Raw genomic sequence first — 19,171 nt, 5'->3', positions numbered from 1 at the left:
CAATGGACGCTTCCGACTAAATCACACCGCTTTTGGTTACTGTTGCCATGCCCCGCACGGTTCTGTCAAAGTTGCAATCACTCTTCGAATTTCAGACAAAGTAAGCACATTTTACCTACCCAATGCTGAAAATCTGTTGCAGTGATCACTGAAGAGCGAACTAAACTACGCTACCCAAGGAATTTTTGTTTTGGAAGAAGGAAATTGTGGTGTGCGTGTTTATTTACTTTATTTTATTTACTTTATGTACTGTACTCCTCCGGGTTGCGGAGGAGACCCTGCCCCAAGTGGAGGAGTTCAAGTACCTCGGAGTTTTGTTCACGAGTGAGGGAAGAGTGGATCGTGAGATCGACAGGCGGATCGGTACGGCGTCTTCAGTAGTGCGGACACTGTATTGATCCGTTGTGGTGAAGAAGGAGCTGAGCCGGAAGGCAAAGCTCTCAATTTACCGGTCGATCTACGTTCCCATGCTCACCTATGGTCATGAGCTTTGGGTTATGACCGAAAGGACAAGATCACGAGTACAAGCGGCCGAAATTATATTCCTCCATCGGGTAAAGGGGCTCTCCCTTAGAGATAGGGCGAGAAGCTCTGTCATCCGGGAGGAGTTCAAAGTAAAGCCGCTGCTCCTCCACATCGAGAGGAGCCAGATGAGGTGGTTCGGGCATCTGGTCAGGATGCCACCCGAACGCCTCCCTAGGGAGGTGTTTAGGGCATGTCCGACCGATAGGAGGCCACGGGGAAGACCCAGGACACGTTGGGAAGACTATGTCTCCCGGCTGGCCTGGGAATGCCTCGAGATCCCCCGGCAGGAGCTGGACGAAGTGGCTGGGGAGACGAAAGTCTGGGCTTCCCTGCTTAGGCTGCTGCCCCCGTGACCCTACCTCAGATAAGCGGAAGAAGATGGATGGATGGATGGATGGATGGATAGTGTTTATTTAATTACTGAATTAACTTCTTTATGCTAATCTGAAAATGTGGTCTCTCACAAGCCTTGATCCATCAAAGATGTTTCTCATTGTTTGTGTTTTTTTTTTTTTAAATGGGATTAATTTTGCTGCCTCTAATCTTTCTACATTTCTAAACATTTCCCCGTTACAATTGCCCCATGCACACCTTAGGACCATTTTTTCTGAACTAAACCACAACTTTACCAGTGTAAGTATTGTGGGCATTCTAATAATAAGTGAAGACAGACACGATAAATGGATTGCACTCGTTATTTTGGTCATTTAAGAGATGTAATCCTTAGTGCACGAGATTAGTTGTTCATCCTTGCGTGCGCTATCAAGTTTGCACGTGTTTTAATACCCGCACACCTTTTAATAAATCAGGCCCTTTGTCTCTTGTGTGTTGTAGGACTGGATGTCCTCCTGTGAAAATGGAGGAAAGTCCAAGCTGTTTTCCGCTTATGGTTTCTGTGTGATATCCAAGTATCCATACTTCACTGTGCTGAAAGACTGTCTGTCATGGTGAGTGTAAACCAATGGTTCTCAAACTTTTTTAACCAAGAACCACCTCAGAAAACACTTGGCTCTCCAAATACTACCATAATGACCAACATTAAAATACAGTAGCAAATTAGGCCTAAGTATTCTTTAACAACGAGGCAGACATTTTATTCAACAAGTGTATTTAATATTTTTGGTCACTGTAACATTACACATAATGCACAAACATCAACAACGATACACCATATACAGCAGATATTCACTGACTTCTTCCACTGGATGGAACCCGTGTACCACTAGTGGTACCCGTACCACAGTTTTAGAATTCCTGGTGTTAAATAAGCATAGCCAAAGGAAGGGCCGTAGTCCCTTTACTTTCCTCCATACATTGTATTATATCTTTCTCCCCATCGATCTTCTTCTGTTTCTCTGTCAGTCTTCTAATCAAGCTCAGAACTTGTCGTTTTTTGGATGTTGAGGAGAAAGTAAAGGACTTTGCAGCCAAATTGGCGCTAGTACCTATCCCACCTCCTGGACAACTCCACTTGGTGCGTTGGCCTCCATGTACTTGTAATAACATTGCCTCATGTGGTTCCTAACAAAAACTGTTGGTCTCTCACAGATGTTTACCTTACATCATCTGACAATTGAACTACCATCCAGAGAAGACAAAGACCACCCAGCTGTAGATTTAGACCTTCACCTACCTTTCCTCTGCTTCCGTCCACAACCTCTTCTGCAGGTATCAGCTCCATGCTCCTTCTCTTTCTAAATCTGTCACCTTTGGGTTGAAAAATGTCCTCCCTTGTTTCTCGTTGCAGGTGTTGTCTTGTCTCCTCCAAGAGCAAAGGGTAGTGCTCTTTTCTGCCGACTGGGCCCGGCTGACACTGGTGGCAGAGGGCTTGCTGCTTTTTCTGCAGGTTTGTCAATAAACTGTCTTTGGCATTGCTTTGAAAGTATTTAATTAATTGAAGTGCTCCTTAATAATGCTATAAATACAATTCAACTTGATTGGATGAATATAATGTATACTCAATATTTTGACTTAAACCATATTGGGGGTTAAATCTAAAATGTGAAACTACAAACCCTGTTTCCATACGAATTGGGAAATTGTGTTAGATGTAAATATAAACGGAATACAATGATTTGCAAATCCTTTTCAACCCATATTCAATTGAATGCACTACAAAGACAAGATATTTGATGTTAAAACTCATAAACTTTATTTTTTTTTGCAAATAATAATGAACTTAGAATTTCATGGCTGCAACACGTGCCAAAGTAGTTGGGAAAGGGCATGTTCACCACTGTGTTACATGGCCTTTCCTTTTAATAACACTCAGTAAACGTTTGGGAACTGAGGAGACACATTTTTTAAGCTTCTCATGTGGAATTATTTCCCATTATTGCTTGATGTACAGCTTAAGTTGTTCAACAGTCCGAGGTCTCCGTTGTGGTATTTTAGGCTTCATAATGCGCCACACATTTTCAATGGGAGACAGGTCTGGACTACAGGCAGGCCAGTCTAGTACCCGTACTCTTTTACTATGAAGCCACGTTGATGGCTTGGCATTGTCTTGCTGAAATAAGCAGGGGCGTCCATGGTAACGTTGCTTGGATGGCAACATATGTTGCTCCAAAACCTGTATGTACCTTTCAGCATTAATGGTGCCTTCACAGATGTGTAAGTTACCCATGTCTTGGGCACTAATACACCCCCATACCAAGCCACATGCTGGCTTTTCAACTTTGCGCCTATAACAATCCAGATGGTTCTTTTCCTCTTTGGTCCAGAGGACACGACGTCCACAGTTTCCAAAAACAATTTGAAATGTGGACTCGTCAGACCACAGAACACTTTTCCACTTTGTATCAGTCCATCTTAGATGAGCTCAGGCCCAGTGAAGCCGACGGCGTTTCTGGGTGTTGTTGATAAACGGTTTTCGCCTTGCATAGGAGAGTTTTAACTTGCATTTACATATGTAGCGACCAACTGACAGTGGGTTTCTGAAGTGTTCCTGAGCCCATGTGGTGATATCCTTTACACACTGATGTCGCTTGTTGATGCAGTACAGCCTGAGGGATCGAAGGTCACGGGCTTAGCTGCTTACGTGCAGTGATTTCTCCAGATTCTCTGAACCCTAGATGGTGAAATCCCTAAATTCCTTGCAATAGCTGCTTGAGAAAGGTTTTTCTTTAACTGTTCAACAATTTGCTCACGCATTTGTTGACAAAGTGGTGACCCTCGCCCCATTCTTGTTTGTGAATGACTGACCTTTTATGGAATCTACTTTTATACCCAATCATGGCACCCACCTGTTCCCAATTTGCCTGTCCACCTGTGGGATGCTCCAAATAAGTGTTTGATGAGCATTCCTCAACTTTATCAGTATTTATTGCCACCTTTCCCAACTTCTTTGTCACGTGTTGCTGGCATCAAATTCTAAAGTTAATGATTATTTGCAAAAAAAAAAATGTTTATCAGTTTGAACATCAACTATCTTGTCTTTGTAGTGCATTCATTTGAATATGGGTTGAAAAGGATTTGCAAATCATTGTATTCCGTTTATATTTACAATTAACACAATTTCCCAACTCATATGGAAACAGGGTTTGTACAAATATATACCCTCAAACCCTTTATTCATTGGTTGAAAAATAAAAAAAAATGTTAAAATTCAATGATATGGTATATTTGCAAACAGCTAAATTTATGTACAAATCAAATTATAACCTGCTACTCAAAAATGCACAAGTGATCTCAACAAAAGAGGAGAAAAATGTAATCTTAGGGAAAAATATAAATTAAAACATTTGTATGCACGTTAAAAACGATTAATTAACTATTTATTAAGAACTATTTTATTCTTGGATTCAAATTGTGTACAAATTGAGAACACAAATTGAACAACTGTGTTAGTAATTGCTATGAAATGGAAAAGGGGTAAGATAAGGGATAAGCTCTGCTTCTTCTTACTCCTTTTGGGACATGTTGTAAAGACAAAACTGGAAAAATGCGATGTATCATATTGTTCGAAATAAACTTAGACTTATACCGTATTTTCTCAATACAACTCAAATTTCATTAAATGCCTATTAGTTTTACAAGATTTTTATAAGAACATAATTACTGTATTAATACAACTTTTTTTTTTCACATTTATTATAAGGTTGCACACAAATCACATTTACAGCATTCTCTTTGCATTTCGTTTTGCACATCCTGTACATTTTTTAATTTTTTTGTTGAAAAGAAAAATAAAACAAACTAATTTAAAATATAGGAGGGAGCATATTTTACCAAGTTCGGTTAACCGTCAGTAAAACTTTTATCTAGTTGGTTTCACAAATTGTGTTTGACAATGGATCACTTATTTTTTGCTACATATTTTCTGTTTGTTGTTTTCTCAACTGATAGGATATAAGCTTCAGTGACTTTGCCCTTGTCGAACAATATTGTTGTTTTACGAAAAGGAGTTTCTTTTGAATTTCTTGTGTTCGATATCATCCAATTCTTCCTTCAAACTTGTAATCTACACCTTGATGGACTCTCTTTTGATTTCTGAGTGTTTTTTCTGGAGCTTTTTCAATTTCACTTCTAAATGTTTTATTTTTGTAGCCTATTTTCTTCTCGTAAGAAGAGATAGATACTGTACTAGCCTTTCCCTAATCACTGCCTTCAACGTGTCGCAGAGTATAGGTGGCAAAACCTTGTCGTTATCATTACACTCCAAGTACGAGTCGATTTCTTTTTTCGGTCTATTTTTAATTCCAGGATTATTCAAAATGTTTGTGTTCAACCTCCACAAAGTCGTTTTAGTTTTGTTACCAAGGCAAACTGACATGTAAATGTGACCATCAATTTTGCATTCCCTTATTTTATGCAGGTCTTTTATTAATAGAAAAAAGTAGTCCATCCACGAGACTTTATGAGCTGTTGAGTAGTACGTGAAGTCCCAGATGTTTGGGTTTAGTTCTCTCCATACGTCCACAATCCCTATATCATTGATAAGCATATTGATTTTTTTGGCAATATTTCTGGCGTCTGACCTCCCATTGGATGAGTCCAGTTTTGGGTTTAGTCAAATGTTAAAGTCCCCACCACATATTAAGCACCCTTGACTCTTTGTTACCGTCCATCCATCCATTTTCTACCGCTTATTCCCTTCGGGGTCGCGGGGGGCGCTGGAGCCTATCTCAGCTACAATCGGGCGGAAGGCGGGGTACACCCTGGACAAGTCGCCACCTCATCGCAGGGCCAACACAGATAGACAGACAACATTCACACTCACATTCACACACTAGGACCAATTTTAGTGTTGCCAATCTACCATTTGTTCAAATTTGTGTTTATAAAAAGACCAATCACTATCCGGAGACTCGTCATGTTTCCTTCTCTATTGCCTGTAATCATTACTAATCTGCCTTCTTTGTCTTGCTATTCTGACAGATGTTAATAAAACAATTTTTATATCAATTTATAAAAATTCAACTACCGGTAACTAAAAATATAGTTAACCTAAATGATTAATTGTCAAAGCACATTTTGTATTTTTTAATTAACGAAATATAATACATACATTTAACAGAACAATTTTGATTAAAAATAACAAAAAAATTCAACATTCTAATCTAGATTTATACTATGGAAATTTTATTTAGATTTTAGATTTAGATTTAGATTTATTGGTCCCCTTGGGGAAATTCATTGTCACTGCCGTACATTTAAACAATAGACATTACACATCACAAAAAATAACAAAAAGACATCATACATGACCAACACACATTTACAGGCTTGTCAGACAGGTCGGCCGGGCCTGCTGTTAAGGGCGGCTATAGCTGCATGGATAAGGCTTTTCCTGAGGCGGGCCCTCCGGAATGTGATAGTTCTGTACCTGCGCCCTGATGGTAGTGGGATGATGTATTGGTGTAGTGGGTGAGTGATATCCTGGACTATTGTTTTTGCCAGTCGGGTGATGGACCTGTTGTTTAAGTCTGAAATGTTGGGTAGGCCGATGATTTTAGCTGCTATGTTTGTAATGCGTGTGAGTTTGGTCCGGTTGGTTACAGAAAGCATGGTGAAAAAACATGTGGAACAGTACATAAGGATGGGTTGAACAATGCTTTGGTAAAGTAATAACAGGAGATGAGGTGCAACGTATAGTCCTTTAAGTTTTCGGATGGCTGACAGTCTTTGTTGACTTCTTTTTTGAATGTCCGTGGTGTGCTGATCAAAGGTGAGTTTATTGTCCAAGGTTACGCCCAGGTATTTAAAAGTGTCAACTGTTTTAACTGTTTGTGTGTTTATGATGATGGGGTTCTGAGGTGAGGGGGGTTAAACCATATTTATTTTGTTTTATTGACATTGATTTCCAGGTAACTGGCTGTGCATGACTCTGTGAAATGTTTGACTGTGTTATGATAGTCCAGGATGGATTGACTGTTGGAGAGGAGTGCGAGAATGGCTGTGTCATCTGAGTATTTTAAGTATGTTGTGTATTATTTGATGCATTGTACTGCTTCATCGCTACTTATTAATACACTACTTTTTTCCTCTCAGCCTCTATCATGGCAGCAACCTTACGTTCCAGTGCTGGCCGAAGGAATGCTGGACTTCCTCATGGCACCCACCGCCTTCCTCATGGGCTGCCATCTCTGCCACTTTAAAGAAGTTGCGGCTGTGAGAACAATTAAAGGGCAAAATGAGGACGTGGTTGTCAGCTATTTGTTCAAAAATGTTGTTTTGTTTCCCTCCACGCAGGAAACAAATGACCTGATCCTCATCAACATTGATAATGGAAGTGTGTCTACTTCCTGTTCGGATACTGTTGACCTGCCAGAGATCCCCTCACTTGCAGCAGACTGCTTCACACAGAGGTAGAGTACATACTGTACATATGCTACAAACTTGCCATAATATAACTAAATAGCACCTGTGTGGTTCTGTAGATATCAGTCCTTGCAGGTCCACTTTGACTTGGACCAGTGTCTGCGTGTAAGTTGCAGCGACATCAACGATCAGCGCGCACAGAGACGAGTGTGGCAGCGCAATCTGAACCATCGCATCCAGGGCATCACGACTGAACTTATTGTCAACATATTCAGGTTGTCACTGTGTTATGCTCAATAAAACTTACTTTAATAAAGTAGAAGTGATGATGAAGTACGCAGGTGCAAAAATAAACATCACTTCATATGCATATGTGTTTTGCAGGGATGTTAGCAGTCACTTGAATTATGAACACCGAGTGTTTAATAGTGAGGAGTTCCTGAAAAGCAGAGAGCCAGCAGAACGGCTTTTCTACAAGAATGTAAATGTTTTTTTCCTTTGACACTCTAGCCATAATATTAGGTACACTTACTTGATGATATCCAACACAAGACTTGCTGTAAAAATATAATAATGATCTGTTTTAACTGTTTATTATTGTGTTATAGCCATGTGACTTTCTTTTTACAGGTTTTGGAGACACACATCTTCCATCGGTTCCTCAGGGACCGCCTCAACAAAAAGATGGATAATTTTGCACGACTGGAACTCAGCACTCGGTCAGAAATGCAACAGTAATTCGCTTCATCAAATCTTATCTTATCACATTGCATTGTCTTATAGCGTATCATGCTGCATTGTGCCGCGTCTCGATTTGGTTTAGTGTTTCCCCATTTTATAGTTGGCTGTGTTTGTCGTACACAATAGTACTAACGTAGCGTCGTCGTATCTTACCGTTTTCCTTTTTCTTCACAAGGATTAAAGCTTCAGTGGAAGTTCCACGCAGACCCACCATGCAGGAGATTCAAGCCCGCAGAACGAGCTCCCTCCTTGAAAACAGGCTGATTAATGGACAAAGAATGAGCCTTTCCAACCTGGTCGATGATCAAACCCTCAACTTCCAAAGAATCATCATGTTTGATCCTGGTAAGCAGCACCTAGGGCCTGATCTACTAAGATCCCAAATAACAAGTGCTAAACAGCGTGTGCAAACTTTAAAAGTGTGTGTACTACTAGTGGGTGTGTAGCAGGTGATCTACTAAGACTGTGTGTACTATTGTGAAGTGAATTATATTTATATAGCGCTTTTCTCTAGTGACTCAAAGCGCTTTTACATAGTGAAACCCAATATCTAAGTTACATTTAAACCAGTGTGGGTGGCACTGGGAGCAGGTGGGTAAAGTGTCTTGCCCAAGGATACAACGGCGGTGACTAGGATGGCGGAAGCGGGGATCGAACCTGGAACCCTCCAGTTGCTGACATTGCCACTCTACCAACCGAGCGATACCGGTTTTGATAGCAAGTGCAAAACTGGTACATACTGCCCTATTTAAATGAAAATTGTGTGTATACTATGCGGCTGTCACCATGGTGACATTCATTTCCCTCCACATTCAACCATCTGTAGTGTTTTACTATATCTGGAAACATGCGTCAGACATATATAATACGGACCACTTTTTCTGGGCATTTTAGAAGCAGTCTTGCGATTTACAATGGAACCCACTTGTTAGCGCCCTGAATGTGCGCTCTGGGAGAAGCTGCGGTAGTAACTAAGTAAGTGCGCACGTGCTTTGTAATGATTCAGACACACTGTATTTCAATGTTTTTTCATATACCAGATATGTTAATAATATACATCACATATGAAAAAATTAATAGCACAAAACAACTTCAAAATCAGCGCTTAAGTCATTCATCAGCTCAAAAATGGAATTGCAGTTTACAGATATGTTCATAATATTATCATATAATATTATATATATATGTATATATATATATATATATATATATATATATATATATATATATATATATATATATATAAATATAACCGAAATATGTCGATTGACAACACAAGCAACACATATTGCACTGATTGCCTCTTTTTGACCACGGCACAGCCATTTCAGTTTGTACGAATGTTCCAGAAGTGCTAAATATGGACGCAAAACAGTTTCAGTCTCGATAAATCACATTGCGAGCACTAAATGATTGTATTTGCATCTCCTCATCCTGACCTATTGTTGTGGGTGTTGTAATAATCGGCATATTTTCTGCATATACATAAAAACAGACACACTAAATGGATTGTGCCCTTTATTTTACTCATTTATGAATCGAACCATAAATGATAATAAACTTGATAATTTTTCCAGCATCAGTGTGCGTGTGTATGAACACGAGCTTGGTAGATCAGCTTTACGTGCGCTTTCAAGTTTTAATACGTGCAAACCTTTAGTAGATCAGGCCCCTACAGTACATATGGATAAATCGACTGCCGGCTTAGCTTTTTATCCACGCTCTTGTTTGTCTCCAAGCACAGAGGATGCCTCCCAAGCCTGTGAAGGTATTCCAGCTCCCAGAATTCCCAGAGACTCTGTCCTTCCATGCCGTCCAAAGCTATTACTGTGAGCTGATACAGCTTCTCGGCAAGGCTATCAACTCTGTCCAAATTGACAACTCCAGTTTGCTTGCCAGGTTTGTTTACATCGCCATCGGCTGCATTGTGTTGGTCACTGAAACCACTTGGCTCCAATGCAAGTGGACTGTTACAATGTGAAAAGTGAAAATACATTTTAAACTTTACCAAAACGTAATGGGTACTTGCTTGTCAGGTAATTGCCAAATTTCATGAAAAATTAGTTCTGTAGTTTGTAAAGAGTTATATGTTTACTTCTGCTATGAAGGTAATGCAGGATTTGTCATGACAAGCGTTAAGAAAAGAGATGTTACATAATAACAGCGTTACTAACAACAATAACAACAACCACCATCACAATAAAACAAACTTGATATCATATTGGAAGAGGCAACATTACACATCAAATGACAGACAAAATGTAAGTACAGATACACATTTGCACAACTACTAATACTATGAGGGAATAATGAACAACAAATCAATGGCTGAAGTGACAAGCTTGCAATCCTACAATACCCCATTTGTGGACGAGGAGATAAGACAGCGATGCAAGCCCATTCAATGTCTTTATTAATTAGCGCTAACACAATCCAGTAAAAAGATACAAAACTGTCCACAAAATGCTGCTGCTCGGCTAACAATCACAGCTGCTCTTTCTGCACGCGCTTTCGCTCATATCACCTGGATACAGGCACCGCCTTGTAAAGACACACAAACTCACACGCTGCTCTCATAAAACATCTCTCAACCAGATATTCGATTTAGTTTTTTTAAAGTAACACCTTAATTACTTTCCCAAGTAATTAATTATATTTATTAAATAGTAATTCCGTTTTGGTAAAGTAACCAGTAACTATAATGAATTACTATCCATCCATCCATCCATCCATCCATTTCCTACCGCATGTCCCTTTCGGGGTCGCAAGGGGTGCTGGAGCCTATCTCAGCTGCATTGGAGCGGGAGGCGGGGTACACCCTGGACAAGTCGCCACCTCATCGCAGTAATTGATTACTATTTTCTTCCCACTCCCTTTCAGGCAAAACTGGACAATCATGCATTACATATTATACATTACCTTTTGCACTATATTAATTTATATTATTATGTGTTGTCAACTTCGTACTTTTTTATGTCATTGCCTGAAATAAAGAAATAAATGAAAAAAATTTAAATGAAAAATGTAAAGTAATTTGCATAACACTGGTCATGACCCTCCATGACAGTTTATTTTTCTGTGCTTGGTGTTGTTTCTGTTCCATTGCTCGATTTCATTTCTCCCGCTTCCTGTGTGTGTTCCTTTCCCGCCACTTCACCTCTGGCCTGAGCGCTGCCTCCCTCACCTGTCGTTGATGGACAAACAGAACACATCTGTCCCTGGTTGTCAACCAGGTTGCTTCTTCTGCCCTAACTTGCTAACTTGACTTGTGTAGACCTTTTTGTGCACGTCCTAGTTGCATAAATTCTCATTTGCTTAAATCAGTGTTTACTTGCGCCACGCCTGCCGTCCCTGTATACCTGGGGTCACGCTTCAAGCTTCGCTTGTACAAACCTGACTATGTTAGGCAAAAACTAATCAAAATGTTTTTGTTTTTTTTGTAATAATTCCTGAATTCAAGTTATTACTTTTGGTTCCAGGGGTGAAAGAATATCCCACAGAATAACAGTAACCACAGCTTATCCAACTTTGCTTCCAAAACCAATCTGTGTGCATTTTCACACTAAAAATATGGCCCCCGTAATCATATTGGATTGGCATGATATAAAAACTATTTGTTAGATGGCGATATCTGCTTTCAACACAACAAGGTGGTAGAAATGACTGTCTGGGAGGGTAGACATTTCTGTCTGGGAGGAGTAACAGAAACAGAAAATCAGTGCTGTTCGCACACAACAGCAACAACACAAGAAAAGGCTGGCATTATTATGTTAAGACTAGGGATGTCCGATAATATCGGCCTGCCGATATTATCGGCCGATAAATGCTTTAAAATGTAACATCGGAAATTATCGGTATCGTTTTTTTTATTATCGGTATCGGTTTTTATTAGGGATGTCCGATAATGGCTTTTTGCCGATATCCGATATTCCGATATTGTCCAACTCTTTAATTACCGATACTGATATCAAGCGATACCGATATCAACCTATATATACAGTCGTGGAATTAACACATTATTATGCCTAACTTGGACAACCACGTATGGTGAAGATAAGGTACTTTTTTTTTTTTTTAAATCATAAAATAAAATAAGATAAATAAATTAAAAACATTTTCTTGAATAAAAAAGAAAGTAAAATAATATAAAAACAGTTACATTGAAACTAGTAATTAATGAACATTTGTAAAATTAACTGTTAAAGGTTAGTACTATTAGTGGACCAGCAGCACGCACAATCATGTGTGCTTACGGACTGTATCCCTTGCATTGATATATATTGATATATAATGTAGGAACCTCAATATTAACAACAGAAAGAAGCAACCCTTTTGTGTGAATGAGTGTGAATGGGGGAGGGAGGTTTTTTGGGTTGGTGCACTAATTGTAAGTGTATCTTGTGTTTTTTATGTTGATTTAATAAAAAATTAAAAAATGAATAAAAAACCGATACTGATAATAAAAAAAAAACGATGCCGATAATTTCCGATATTACATTTTAACGTATTTATCGGCCGATAATATCGGCAGGCCGATAGTATCGGACATCTCTAGTTTTTATTTTTTATTTTTTTTATTAAATCAACATAAAAAACACAAGATACACTTACAATTAGTGCACCAACCCAAACAAACTCCCTCCCCCACTCATTCACACAAAAGGGTTGTTTCTGTCTGTTATTAATATTCTGGTTCCTACATTATATATCAAGATATATCAATACAGTCTGCAAGGGATACAGTCCGTAAGCACACATGATAGTGCGTGCTGCTGGTCCACTAATAGTACTAACCTTTAACAGTAAATTTTACTCATTTTCATTAATTACTAGTTTCTATGTAACTGTTTTTATATTGTTTTACTTTCTTTTTTATTCAAGAAAATGTTTTTAATTTATTTATCTTATTTTATTTTATTAATATTTTTAAAAAAAAAAGGAACTTATCTTCACCATACCTGGTTGTCCAAATTAGGCATAATAATGCGTTAATTCCACAACTGTATACATCAGTATCGGTTGATATCGGTATCGGTTGATATCGGTAATTAAAGAGTTGGACAATATTGGAATATTGGATATCGGCAAAAAGCCATTATCGGACATCCCTAGTTAAGACATTTTTTTACCACAGCTTGTGCTGGTCCACCTAAAGAAGTGTCAATGAGCTAACAGGTGATGATATTTCTCCTCTTCAAGATACTTCTACCTGCGGGGTTTCATCAATCTGCTGTGCTCGCGGCGTCTTGATGCTCTGGCCGATTTCCAGACGCTCCACAAGACGGACACGGCCATCTTCCCCACACAGTTGGTCACACGGCTGGTGGACTCGCTCATGCAGGAAGAACAGCAGCAAGCCAAAAGACGGCCCGAGCTCAAAAGACTTATCCTCAAGGTCAGCGACCTCCCCCGTTTCGTGCATTTGGAGGATGTCAGCATCCGCAGGGTGGTGCCCACGTAAAAACGTATTTTGTTTCTTTGACATGACATTCAGGTGAAGACAGAAAACGAAAAGCCATCAGTGCAGCTTGATGACGACATCAAGAAGTTTGAGCTGCCCAGGAAAAATCTAGATCGAGAGGAGTTTGTGCGTTGCATCCAAGAAGGGGGAATAGTTAAAGATGTGGCAACCATACACCGTTTGTTTGACGCTTTCACTGTGGGTAAGTCTCTTACGGGGAATTTACTCACACTGGGCACAAATATAAGAGACATTTTCCATTGATTTATTAATACTTGGGTGGCATGAGTAATTTTAGATACCAAGAAGTCATTACAGCAGGACATGCACTGCAACGCTAATACAGTTTACACTTTTTGTTAAATTTGTTTTATTCTCTTTGATTCTGAGTTTAATTGTAATTCATATGCTTCACTAAAATGATTATATAGAGCAGGAGGATCCAAAGTGTGGCCTCCGGGCCATTTCCTGCCTGCAGCTTATTTTTTGTTGAAACGCAACACATTGTAGCAATGAAAATAAACTAAACAAACAAAATAAAAAAGGAAAGCAGAGCAAAAAGGCACTAGAGCAAAAAATCTGGAAAGTTTATATTAATCATTAATAAAACAAACTTTTGTCTTAAATGGGACTTATAGTGATGTTAATCTACATTTAAAACACTTAATTTTGGTCCAGATAATATCGGATATGCTTTGTGTAAATGTTGTGTAAGTTTTGCTCCACAGTCACTTTTATAACTTGTTTTTTGAGTGTGTCTGCAAAACGTTCGATTGTGGAGATGTTTCGAATTGCAAATGAAACCATACCCCGCTGTCTCCAAAAGTATCATATTTTTCACAACATTAGGTACACCTGCACACTCGCAGACCGATTCAGAGCAGCATAAAAAAGCTGCTTTTAGCAACGTTTATACCACTGCATGTTAATGTTATTATGCGCATGCCACGATTAGATAAAAATAATAAATAATAATTTATCTTACCTTGTTTTGTGGTTCCTCGCAGCCTAAAGCAGAGGGGGCACAGCGTCTCCCCTCTCTGGCTTTACTTCTATGTGTAATTAAGAACATCCACCTAGCAGTGATGTCACGACATAACCAGACTGCAAAACCATCCAAAATGCATTAACCTTATTATTTGACGCTTTGGCATGAGAATCCAACTTTGTAACATGTATACAGTGTCAGAAAAAAATAATTTAACCTTAGACCCCCTTTAAAGTGTAGCAGATTTTTTTTTTTTAGCCTTTCTGCAATATAAAAACATCAAAGTTACGCGCACATCATTTCGATTTGCCCGTGCAAAAAGTACAAGAAAACAATCCATCCATCCTTCCATTTTCTACCGCTTGTCCCTTTTGGGTCGCGGGGGGTGCTGGAGCCTATCTCAGCTGCATTCGGGCGGAAGGCGGGGTACATCCTGGACAAGTCGCCACCTCATCGCAGGGCCAACACAGAGAGACAGACAACATTCACACACACACACACACACACACACAATCCTGCTATAGAAAATCTTATCTTTGCTAAGTTTGGTCAGTTGTGAGGCACACAACTGCTGAGGTTGCTATTTTCATAGCATATTCAGCCTTATTCCACACATACATTTAAATTGTATTTCAAGTCCACCATGACATATTCAGCCAATCATCATAAAGACTCATTAATGCTAAAGTAATTTACATGACTGAAGTTACGGCAGCTTTCTAGCAGTGTGTCATGAGTCTTCAACACAAATCAGATCGATTCAATCTGAGTATTATGGCATGATATATATTTTAGATGACGTTGTGATACTGTAATGTCCATAGGAATGTGTATAAATATAGCCTCACATGAAAGAAGCTTAATATAGCAACAGAAAACGTTATCACATAATTGATTCAAGGCGGAGCGGCCATAGCGTGTTGCACGACTAGCAACCATTTTTATGGTTTGTGTTTGTCAACATTTAACATGACCGGCACTTCTTGCATGTTATGAAAGTTGTTTTTATTGATTTCTTGCAAAAACAATTGTTGCTTATATCTTCATAAATGTTATAATGTTGAAAAAATGGATTCACCCGTTAAAAGTAACATTTCCTAAATCTTTACAGTATATTTGCTATTGACTCTACTTTGGTGTTATGTGGTAGATTGGATGATTGACATCTAATTTGAACAAACAGGATATTCAGCAGCCTGACACCTCTGCCACATGCTGGTCACACACTGCTGTGGGATGGCATTCCACTTCTTAACAAGGATTGGTCTCAAACTTGACAACAGGGTTTCTAGTGTTGCTTGTCTCAAGTGGATCCCACACGTTTGAAGTCAGGACTAATTCATTATTTCCGAGCCCAAACAGTGGACGTAGTCTCTGACAAACACCACCCTGTGGGACAGACAGTCTCGGAATACGAAAGGAAGTTGTACTTGTATATTTTCCGTAAATTTAAAATATATTTTCACTGTAATGCGGATGACACCCAGCTCTACATCTCCACCAAACCAACTGCCTCTCTCCCTCCTTCCTCCCTTACAGACTGCCTCAGTGAACTCAAGCAGTGGTTCTCAGCCACTTTCCTTCAACTCAATAGTAATAAAACCAAAATCTTACTTGTCGGTACAAAAACCATTCTCGCCAAAACCAACAGCTTGTCCATTACTCTCTGCAATTCCTCTGTCTCACCCTCCTCCCGAGTTAAGAGTCTGGGTGTCATCCTCGACAGCACACTCTCCTTTAAAGCCCACATAAACAACATTACACGGTCTGCTTACTTTCATCTTCGGAACATTAATCGTCTTCGCCCATCCCTTACCCCTCATACTGCTGCCATACTAGTCCATAGCCTGGTCACCTCTCGCCTGGACTACTGCAACTCTCTCCTGTTTGGTCTCCCTCACAAGTCACTTCACAAACTTCAGCTTCTCCAGAACTCTGAAGCCCGGATAATCACCAGAACCCCTTCAATCCAGCACATCACCCCTGTTCTGCAGCAACTCCACTGGCTACCCATCAAACATCGCATCCACTTTAAAATAATTTTCCTCACTTTCAGAACCATCCATAACCTCTCTCCATCATATCTCTCTGACTTGATCCATGCCGCCACGCCCTCACGTTCCCTAAGATCCTCTTCATCCATCCACCTCACTGTCCCTTTATTTAAACTGTCCACCATGGGTGCCCGAGCTTTCAGCCGCTCTGCCCCACATCTTTGGAACTATTTACCACCAGACCTTTGTAACTTAGATTCAATATCCCTCTTCAAATCAAGACTCAAAACACACCTATTCCTGACTGCTTATTCATTGTAATCATCTTTTCTTCTCTCTTTGTTGTTGTTGTTGTTTTTTATCCAATTTGATTTTATTGTTGTGATTTTGTACGGTGTCCTTGAGTGCCCAGAAAGGCGCCTTATAAATAACATTTATTATTATTATTATTACTTGATCAAAGCTACACTTACCGTCTGATATTGGGAGTCGAGGGATTTATACATGCAAACCAACAGGTGGTGCAAAAAGACCTTGCAAGCGAGCAAGCTTTTCTTCTAGTCACTCACACAAATCAGCAATCTAAAGGGATGCAGGCGAGACACAGAGACACACACCAGGAAAAGTGTTTCTAGGGTTGTTACCAATCTAGCAAACAATAAAGGATGAGTTGTGGTGCTAATTTTAGGTAATCAAACTGTCAAAAAAGGAACAAAATATGATTCTTATTCCATCCGTTTTATGAAGGCTTTTTTTCCATGATTGTGTCTCAAAAAAGAGGAATCGTCGTTTATCCCTCTGAGTATGTGTAAGCAAGGTTCTCGCTTCAAAGGACGCTTGGTTGACGTATATTGTTCTACACAATTTAGAATGGCACTCAGTAAGGTGCAGACCTCCACCAGGGCTAAACAATTCATTATTTAAGTCATCATGACACTACGTAGCCCGATACAAGTGGACTACAGCAGTACGAAATTGAGTGAGTTCAAAGAAATTGGTGGGAAAGTTTTTGTGTAATACAGAAAAACTAAAAACTTATAGCGTTTAAAATTATACATCTCCTTGCCCAAACAGGCAAGTCCAAACAAGTGAACCCAGAGCTCTTCAAGAGTTTCTACACCTTCTGGAAGGAAACAGAGACTGAGGCTCAAGACGTCAACCTCCCCACCGAGGTCATCGACCACCTGGATCACAGCGAGTGCGTCTACAAGTTGTCGTCCTGTGTCAAGACCTCTCACGGCGTGGGTAAAATCGGCATGACCCAGAAGCGTCTCTTCTTGCTTCCTGAGGGGCAGCCGGGCTTCTTGGAGATCACAATGTTTAGAGACCTGCAGGTAGTCATTTTGCTCAACAAGCTACTTTCTTCTTTAAAATGTGTGTCAGCTAACTGTCTTGTTTCTGTGCAGGAAGTGAAGATCGCTTCCGCTCCTTTTCTCCTGGTTCGAATTCCTTCTCTCCGTATCAGAACTTCAGGCAGGCTTGAGGCGTTCGAGGCCAACCTGAAGACAGAAACTGAACTTTGGGACCTTATGGTCAAAGAGATGTGGGCCGGACGCAAAATGGCCGATCAACACAAGGTAAGGCTCACAATTAAACTCAACATGATTTTTTTTTTACAGTGTTAAGACATTAAAAATGGTGTAATTTTTAGGACCCTCAATACATGACTCAGGCTCTGACCAATGTGCTGCTGATGGATGCTGTGGTGGGCTGTCTGCAGACCCAAAGGTCCATCTGTGCTGCCTCAAAGCTTGCCTATTTTGACAAAATCAAACATGAAGGTGAGGCATGAGTTCTTCCCTCAATTATTATTATTCCAATTAAAGTGGTGCCCCAGTTTTCATACACCCAACTTTTTTTTTTACTAAGATTTTCGCCAAGCTTCAAATTTGCTCCGGTTTTTGTTTACCGTCTTGTTTATCGCACGGCCAAACATTACATATAAACAAATCAGAGTTAGGACACTATAGATCAGTGGTTCTTAACCTTGTTGGAGGTACTGAACCCCACCAGTTTCATATGCACTTTCACCGAACCCTTCTTTAGTGAAAAATAAAATGTTTTTTTCTTAATTTAATCTTAATTTATAAATAATAATCATGAAATGATGTTATTATATTAAATAAATACTAATAAAGATATATTTTACAAACAGAACGTTACAGGAATGTACACATGATCCCATGTTTACATCTCATTGTGCAAAATGTGAATGTTTTAGTGGGAACTAAATGCGATATTGGAAAGGGGTACTAATTATTTCCAAAGCAGGACCCCCACCCAGACATACAATACTAGTACACAGCTCATGAAAAACAATATGTTGTGTTACTGTCATTGTAAGTGGGCCAAAACACTTATTTTTATTGTCATTTGATTATAATAATAAAACATCCATCCATCCATCCATTTTCTACCACTTGTCCCTTTTGGCGTCATTAACTTGGTATTTAGTCAGGTTTGGGACAGGTGTGCTGCTGATGTGGCCACAGTGTGCACATCTAAGTTAAAGTAGCAATGATTGTCACACAGTAGGTGTGGTGAAATTTGTCCTATGCATTTGACCCATCACCCTTGTTCACCCCCTGGGAGGTGAGGGGGGCAGTGGTGCCGTGCCCGGGAATCATTTTTGGTGATTTAACCCCCAATTTCAACCCTTGATGCTGAGTGCCAAGCAGGGAGGTAATGGGTCCCATTTTT

At 39.6% G+C, this 19,171-nt stretch overlaps 1 protein-coding gene across 6 annotated transcripts in view; it reads left to right on the top strand.

Moving 5' to 3' along the window:
• LOC133601613 (DENN domain-containing protein 3-like) overlaps nucleotides 1–19,171 on the top strand; it is a 57,694-nt gene that overhangs the window by 24,120 nt on the left and 14,403 nt on the right. For 4 of the 6 annotated variants that reach the window (XM_061954760.1, XM_061954752.1, XM_061954726.1 and 1 more), the window contains 16 exons: nucleotides 1,360–1,472; nucleotides 1,888–1,999; nucleotides 2,074–2,193; nucleotides 2,273–2,371; nucleotides 7,018–7,137; nucleotides 7,219–7,334; nucleotides 7,407–7,562; nucleotides 7,672–7,768; nucleotides 7,918–8,021; nucleotides 8,204–8,373; nucleotides 9,768–9,927; nucleotides 13,228–13,423; nucleotides 13,523–13,691; nucleotides 17,546–17,805; nucleotides 17,878–18,048; nucleotides 18,123–18,252. In XM_061954760.1, the coding sequence (XP_061810744.1) occupies nucleotides 1,360–1,472; nucleotides 1,888–1,999; nucleotides 2,074–2,193; nucleotides 2,273–2,371; nucleotides 7,018–7,137; nucleotides 7,219–7,334; nucleotides 7,407–7,562; nucleotides 7,672–7,768; nucleotides 7,918–8,021; nucleotides 8,204–8,373; nucleotides 9,768–9,927; nucleotides 13,228–13,423; nucleotides 13,523–13,691; nucleotides 17,546–17,805; nucleotides 17,878–18,048; nucleotides 18,123–18,252 (2,293 nt within the window). The remainder of the gene's footprint in view (nucleotides 1–1,359; nucleotides 1,473–1,887; nucleotides 2,000–2,073; nucleotides 2,194–2,272; nucleotides 2,372–7,017; nucleotides 7,138–7,218; nucleotides 7,335–7,406; nucleotides 7,563–7,671; nucleotides 7,769–7,917; nucleotides 8,022–8,203; nucleotides 8,374–9,767; nucleotides 9,928–13,227; nucleotides 13,424–13,522; nucleotides 13,692–17,545; nucleotides 17,806–17,877; nucleotides 18,049–18,122; nucleotides 18,253–19,171) is intronic. The other 2 variants (XM_061954744.1, XM_061954734.1) reach the window with 2 other exon arrangements.

Source organism: Nerophis lumbriciformis, linkage group LG04 (assembly GCF_033978685.3).
Source record: "Nerophis lumbriciformis linkage group LG04, RoL_Nlum_v2.1, whole genome shotgun sequence".
NCBI classification, from domain to species: Eukaryota; Metazoa; Chordata; class Actinopteri; order Syngnathiformes; family Syngnathidae; genus Nerophis; species Nerophis lumbriciformis.
The sequence above is the reverse complement of the archived record's forward strand: the minus strand, read 5'-3'. Positions and strand labels throughout refer to the sequence as shown.